Here is an 8,138-nt window from a genome sequence, read left to right as displayed (position 1 = left end):
TTTTTTTTTTTTTTTTTTTTGTTATTATAAATTGTTTTATTATTATATATGATTTTAAAGAACAATAAATAAAACAAAACAAGACATAAAGCAACTAGTTATTAGATAACTAACAAGCAATTTAAATTTAAATAGATTAGGCGATTCCACGCAATAATAAATTAATTGTACTATATTTCAATGATTTAAGCCCAAAGATCGCACGACTTTCGGCGCTTTAGACGGCGTATTGGCTCAGTTGTCGCTAGTAAATGCGCCTCAGCATTTATGTGACAACTAAGTCTATCTTGGTGTGATTTGGCTTTGGTGTGAATTTCTTCCTGTACTGTTGTCACTCCAAGGTCACGATGTAAGTCAGAATTTCTCACGTACCATGGCGCGTTTGTTACACTCCGTAGCATGAAATTTTGGAATCTTTGGATGATGGAAATTTGTGTTCTGCTTGCGCAACCCCATAGCTGTATTCCATATGTCCAGATTGGCTGGAGCATTTGTTTGTTTAATACAAGTTTATTGAAAGGCGATAGTTTTGATTTTTTGCCGATTAACCATTTCAACGATTTGAATTTAAGATCTAATTCACTTCTTTTCTTTTTTATGTGCTCGCTCCATCTTAGTTTAGCGTCCAAAGTCATACCCAAGTATTTCGCAGTATTCGTGTGAGGCTTTATTCGCGTATAACTGATGTTTCGATTTGTGAAATTTACATGCACTGATTTTTCTTTATTCAGATTAATTTTCCATTTTTTTGTCCAAGCAATTATACTGTCCATACTATTTTGCAAATTATTAGCTGCTATTACTGCGCTTTCTCCAACTGCAAGGACTGCAGTATCATCAGCAAAAGTTGCTGTGAACGTTGTTGCACTCGTTGGCAAGTCGTGTGTATAAATCAGATATAAGAGGACCCAAGACACTACCTTGCGGAACTCCAGCGTTAATTTTATGCAGTTTACTATAGGTATCACCGTGCTTTACTCGAAAGTAACGATCAGATAAGTAAGAGGAGATTATGTCATAATACTCCGTTGGGGGAATATTTTTTACTTTGGTAAGCAATCCGGAGTGCCAGACTTTATCGAAAGCCTGCGACACATCTAAAAACACAGCTGAGCAGATTTTTTTTTCCTCAAGAGCTTTTTCTACTACATTGGTAATCCTATGGACTTGATCTATGGTGGAGTGATTGCACCTAAAACCAAACTGATGTAAAGGTATTATGTTTTGACTTTCAATCAGAGGAAGGATTCTTTTCAGTAAGACTTTTTCAAATATTTTTGAAAGTACAGGCAGAAGTGCTATTGGTCTGTAACCACTTACGTCATTAATATCCTTTCCTGGCTTATGTACCATGATAATTTCAGATACTTTCCACAGGGATGGAAGGGTTCGCATCTGTATTATAGCGTTAAATATATTCGTAATTTTAACTAGGCATTTTGCAGGAATTTCTTTTAAAATTTCAGCACTTATCAATTCATAACCTGGGGTTTTTTTTAGCTTAAGTTCATTTTTAATAATCATCATTACCTCAAGCTCGGTGGTTGGTGGAATACATGATGAATGTGCTGTCCTAGGAGGGCAGATTACTGCATTGTTAACGTTTTCGTCTATGGAAAACACTTTTGACAGGTGTTTGGAAAAGACCTCCACTTTTTCCTCATCGCTTTTAGCCCATTGATTAGCGTGATTTTTAATTGGAGCTTTGTGTACTAAAGGTCGCTTAAGGTTTCGTGTGCATTTCCAGAGAGAATAGTTGGTAGCACGATCATTACTTAAGTTAGATAGGTAGTAGTTGAATTGATTATTTTTAAATTGCTTGATTTTTAGGCTGAGTTCTTTTGCAAGTCTGTTAAGAATGGCTTTGTCTGCTGGAAATCTGGATTGCTGCCACTTTTTCCGCATCTTTCTTTTTTCCCGCATAAGATCCACAATGACTTTTGGGTATTTATGAGGATAGGTTGCATTCCTTAATGTGGGCGTGCTGCACCATGCCGCATGTTGTAGTAAATTTGTAAGGTTCAAAATTTCGCTTTCAAGATCATTTTCTTCACAAATTTCTTTTGAAGCAATGGTGTTTTCATTAAGGATTCTTCTGAAGTAACTCCAATCTGTATATTTATTTTCAAGTTTTAGACATTTTTTATTTATTAAGGCAGATTCGAAGAGGGTTATGTAGAGAGGGGAATGGTCGGAGCTTAGTTCTACTCCATCTGTTATTTTTAAATTGTAGGACGAAATTTGCTTGGTTATAAAGAAATCGAGTAGATCAGGCACCTTTGTTAGGTCAGTTGGCCAATAGGTTGGGTTCCCGGATGACAAGCATTCGCAGCCAGTTTGCTGTATAGCTTTGAGGAGTTCTCTACCTTTCGTTGTAATTAAGCGAGAGCCCCAATGCGTATGTTTAGCGTTGAAATCGCCACCCATAATGAAGCGATGCTTATGAGTTTCTATAAGATCTTTGTATTGTTCGGATTTAATTGAATGTCTTGGAGGACTGTATACCGATGTTAGTAGTAATTTGCTTTGTAAGAAAGTGATATTAATAAAACAAAAGACTATAACATAATCTATTGTGTAATTTATAGAGAACAACTTCTATACAGAACCTAAAACTACTTTTGGTTTAAATTCTCAGACGATATTAGATTCCATGAGAACAAAATGGAAATACAAGGCACAAATATGTAAGGATATTCTATTTTTGCGTAAAGATAGAATCTACAGGTGATTGTTAGTCTTATTTTTTAAAAATGGTAGTTAATAGCAGTATGTCTAGTAATGTTAAGAAGATAGTATTTAGGCAACACATATTTTTTTTAAGTTTAATAAGCATATATAAAATATACAAATTTATAATAAATTATAAGAAAAGCGTAAACTATACGTTGACGATCTATTTTTCGATTTTACGATTTTAAAATTTTACTTCAACTTTCACACACATCTTCACAGCGTGCGCAGACAACCTTACTCTTCAAAAATTTTGCGTAAATGACGCTTCTTGAATGTCATTCATGTTCAAGTTCGGTCGGTAGAAGAAATTTGAGCAGGAGAGAGTGCAACTTGTATGACACACAAAAATGATAGTCTGCACCGCGCTTTACAATATGATATAAAGCAATATCGTAACTGCGGAATTTGTTCGTCCGTCGGCATCGAAAAACTATACGTCTGAGTTTTAATTTCATTATTTTCGCAACTGTTGAATTGTTCTATTCTAATATTTTAATACTCTATATTCAAATTCCAAATTTAATATGGCTTATAATTCAAGGTCTTATAAGCATGTAGTAGAGTGCTCTGTAGTGAATTGTATCGGTAAAAATAATAGTCAAATAAAGTTATTTCGCTTTCCCATTGGGAGCCCCACTTTACTTAAAGCGTGGTGCTACAATACAAAACTAAAATGTGACTCTATCAACAGCAACAGTCGATTGTGTAGCCGGCACTTTGACATTTCTTATATTGGATCTAAAAGACTGAAGTCTGGCGTCATACCTACACTTTTACTAGGTAAGTTAAATAACATCCAAGAAAATGTGGAGAGCTGTTTTTGGAGATGCAAGTTGTTTTATATTATAAATGCATTCAATACATATATTATTTCCGAAAAGAAAATATGCATACATATGTAGCTTTGAATGTATTTTTAACAACTTCTAAATAAACAATCTTTTAATAAAAGAAAATTTATTTTGTAATCTAATAAATTAAACCTTATTCAGGGCATAATGACGACTTAATGCACCCAACAGTAGACGTCAATAAATTGAAAAAAATTAAAAAACAATGTATAGTTCAGAATTGTAATAGTACTTACCCTCCTGACCTACTTTTTAAAGTTCCTGAAGGAAAAAAAGCCGATTGGTCTAAAATATTGTATATCAGTGTACAATCCAGTGGTATGCAGTATATATGCTCAAAGCATTTCAAGGCTGATATGGTAAACAGAAGAAGACTTAAAAGTAATGCAATGCCCTGCTTACATCTTTCATCACAGTTAGATATAACTTCTGCAGGAGTCAGCGTTGAGTGTGAAACTGAAAACACCGACGTAAATTGCAAAAATTGTGAAAAATTCTGTCGGTCCCAAAGTTTCTATAAGTTGAAATGTTTCAAGTTGCAGCAAGAGTTGGACAATCTACAGACGAAATTCACTGAAGAAAAAAAAAGGATGGAACAAGAAAAGGCAAATCTGGAGGAGGAAATAAAATTATGGAAATCACGTTCGAATGGCAATTTCAACAATTATATTGAGATATCGGTTGCTGACAGTAAAGAGTCTTAATTACTTAATTTATAAAATTTGGAAATCAGTTCAAGAATTTTTACAAGGTATGTTTATTGCTGTTTATATAATATTATATAATAACTTAAGCTAATAAAATTAATAATGTTTTTTATTTCTTTAATTCATGGAAGGAAATAGCTCACATAAATTCAATTGTGAATACATTTATTTATTTCTATAAATAAATTAATAAATATTACTTTAAAAATATTTTAAGAACCTGCATTTGAGCTACGATTAAGTATTGTTAATGTTGGTTGTGTTATAATATGTTATAATACGAGCACTTTTAAAATCAGTTGTTTAACAGTCCTTAAGTATGACCAAAAAACTTTCACGATTTAAAAGACATCACATATTTAGCTATAAATGTAGAGCGATTGGTTATTTTATATTTTTATTAATTTACAATAATTAAAAAATAAAAATATTGTATAAGAACTTATAAAAATTTCGTTTGAATCAAATATTTTGTATATTTCATGAAATAAAATAAAATTTAAAATATTTATATTGTATGAAATGCCCAATTTATTTCTGGTAATTTTACTAAAAAAATGTAAAAAGTTGAAAAACACACTAAATAATTCATTATTAAATTGCGTGCTAAAATGCTTAGTTCAATCTATCAATCTATTTTATTTGATTAAATAAATTAATAATTATAAGAACTGAACATGTATAGAATTATATATATAACAATACATATAAAATATAATTAATTATTAAACAAAATGGTATTTATTGACACATATCATATCATTGCTACTATAGGGCATAATACTGTCTTCACTGCCAAACATGTTAATAACATTTACACCAAAGAAGATATTCTCTGATTTACACTAACTATAACTATGGTTGCGCTACTTCCAGTGCTTACTGACTTCATAATAAGTAAAACTCATAATTTTGTATGAGGGGTACAAAATTTCATTAAAAATTAAATTTATAATAATTTGATAGAACTTATGCCAATCATATAATTATCAATTATCTTTTCCATAAAATTTATATTTAATTGCTTATATCTCCGACATATTTAATTTGATTTAAAAACTGTCTTCCCAAAAGTTGCACATCTATGGTATTAAAAATAAACAATTCACTCATACAAAGTTTTTATGTATTTCTAATAATTATTGAATAAAAAAAACGTAAGCTGATATATTATGATGTAATACGATATATGAAAGAAAGAGATTAGGTTTTCCGGAAAACCTAATAATTTTATTAATTTCATTTTGAAAACACTTTTAGAATTAACTCTTAATTACGTCATGAAAAGGATATCGCATTTAAACTCCGGTAAAGTCCAATTTAAATTGGCTTCTTATTTAATTCAAAAGATTTTAAAATATTTAAATTATTTTTTGTAAATTTAAAATATTTTTAAGAAGATTTGAACTTTAAAGTCGTAACATTCCTGCCGCCTTAATGTTTTTTTTAAATGTATAAAATTAAAAAATTTTTAATCTGCACGATAATTATTTTAAAGTTACTTTTGAATATATGATTTTTTATAGGACGTAATTTCTTTATAATTTGTATTGCTGCTTAATTATAATTAAAATGATTTCAGGTAAAAAACTGCAATGTACGCCTTTCATCTATATGAGTTCTGCTCAAATGGCAAAAATCCGACTATTTGACCGTAAGCTCATCTGCAATTGCATCAGCAGAAACGCAAGCATTACGAGAAACACTCTTAAATTTCATAGTCTACGCTAAAGCCCCGATTACTCGCATTTACCTATCATCTCATTCCATTCATCCGCAGTTACACAGCCCGGCTACATGACTTGTCTCCTGGCGTTCTATAACCTAACACCATACCATCGACTAAGTATCTACCTTGGAGTATAAACCTCTCCAACACCTTTTATAATACTTCGATAAATTGCATTGAGCTGCTCCCATTATCTCTCTTTATAATTGCGTCTATGAATATACATAGTAAAATATTATGTAGTTTCTATACATATTTATATATATATTAAATAAATCTTATATATATAAATTGATTATATATATTTATATATATTAGTTCGAAATATATTTTATATGCATCAGATAGAATGGAAGAATGATGCCTTTTTTGGTGAAATATAAGCGTATCATGATGGCTTTATGCGTTGGTCCCTTATCATACAATAAGAACCAAACGCTTGGCTTGCATTATATCGGTGACACTTATTAAAGTCATTTTCGTTTCCATTGAAGTGTGCGACACGAAGAGTGCACAGACCTTTCTTTTCATCAATTTTTTTTTCAAAATTGAATAGACTGTATCTTGCAGTATTTTAGTTACCTCTTCGATGATTCTCGCAACGGTTGCTGTGGAGAATTTTTTCACTTTTTTCACGTTTTGTTCATTGCGAGAGACACGCACTCGTTCCCTCACATATTTATTAGCAATTCATATATATATTTGATCCACTTTTAACCAATTAAAACTCTATGACTTCATATTCGATTCATTATATTATCTTGAATTTTTTATCGACTGATATTAAATAAAATGTCAAGCGAAACATGGAAAGAGTCTCTTCGGATTTAAGACAGGATGTATACATGTATTATAATAGATGTGCTCAAAATTGTTTTTAATTTATTACAATAGTACCACTCTACCTACTAAGCTAGCAGTGCTCTATTTTGAAGATATATTAATTAGGTTTAAGTTGGGCAGGTGGCACCGTACATAATAGTCAGCTTATTTCTAGAAAAAAAATTTGATCCTAACACATTTTTGTTTTATTTAAACTGAAATATGGAACTTGTGTATCTTAAAAATGCATTAAATATTAATTTAATTTTTATTATCCATATGAAAGTATTTAAATAACGGAAGATTATTGTATTATACCCATTCCATTCCAATTATATATAATTTTTATACGATGATATATACATTTTTTTGAAGTTCTACTATAAAAATTGGAAATAATTATTATACATAAATTAGAATTTTATAAATTAATCCGTTAATAATACAAGGACCTTAATTATTTATTATATTGCACTAGTTAACATGGTGTGTATTTGGAAAATATTAATTAGGCATTTTTGAACGCGATTTCCGTGTTATTTGATTTTTATTTAAGTTATTAGAGAAATATTATTTGTCCATAATACCAATTTTATTTATTGTACTTACATGTGTTTAATATAGTACTTCAGAAGCAGTTCTATAAATAGAAAGTACGTATTGAGATACTATACCAAAATTTTTAAATAAAAATATAGAAATAAAAGTAATTAGGGTACTGGACTGGACTGGACTTCCAATGGAACATTACTTTTCATACAAGTAACTTAATTTTATATACCAAATAATCTTTTAACAAATTGAAAATTAACTAAATTAAATATTTAATAAAGAGCAAATTCATTTATTTCTCTATGTTTAGACACAACAGAATAGAGTTTGATTGAAGGATTTAATGGAATTTCCAATAACTGCTCTGTTTAACCACAGAAAATTTATATCTAAGCTATGTTTTACGAAATGAAGATTTGTACAACGAGAAATTAATTGGTTTACCACTACTACTATATGAAATATATATATGTGTGTGGGGTTTGCAATGCTGTCAACTAAGAAGCAGTAGAAATAATGACTTCGACGAAGCAATTTGAACAAATGTGATTCTTATATGTTAATTAAATTATATATTGTGTTAAATAAATCACGCCCACATAAAATTTGGTGTCAAAAGTCGGATTCGAGCCCACTCTCACCTACGTGGAGATTTAAAATTGAAACCCAGATTCTTAGGCCCGTATAAAATCATGAAGACTGATTCTAACAATGCTTTCGACGTAGTAAAATTAAGGCAAG

General features: G+C 30.3%; 1 protein-coding gene across 1 annotated transcript; it reads left to right on the top strand.

Annotated features, from left to right (window-relative positions):
* The first annotated feature begins 3,140 nt into the window (after nt 1-3,140).
* Nucleotides 3,141-4,329, top strand: LOC119662407. Its single transcript, XM_038072012.1, has 2 exons — nt 3,141-3,516; nt 3,729-4,329. Exons 1-2 carry the CDS (start codon nt 3,261-3,263, stop codon nt 4,289-4,291), a joined length of 819 nt encoding a protein of 272 aa, XP_037927940.1. The 5' UTR covers nt 3,141-3,260; the 3' UTR covers nt 4,292-4,329.
* The last annotated feature ends 3,809 nt before the right edge of the window (nt 4,330-8,138 follow it).

This window comes from Teleopsis dalmanni, chromosome X (genome assembly GCF_002237135.1).
Source record: "Teleopsis dalmanni isolate 2A chromosome X, ASM223713v2, whole genome shotgun sequence".
NCBI classification, from domain to species: domain Eukaryota; kingdom Metazoa; phylum Arthropoda; class Insecta; order Diptera; family Diopsidae; genus Teleopsis; species Teleopsis dalmanni.
This window is presented reverse-complemented; position numbering and strand designations above follow the sequence as displayed.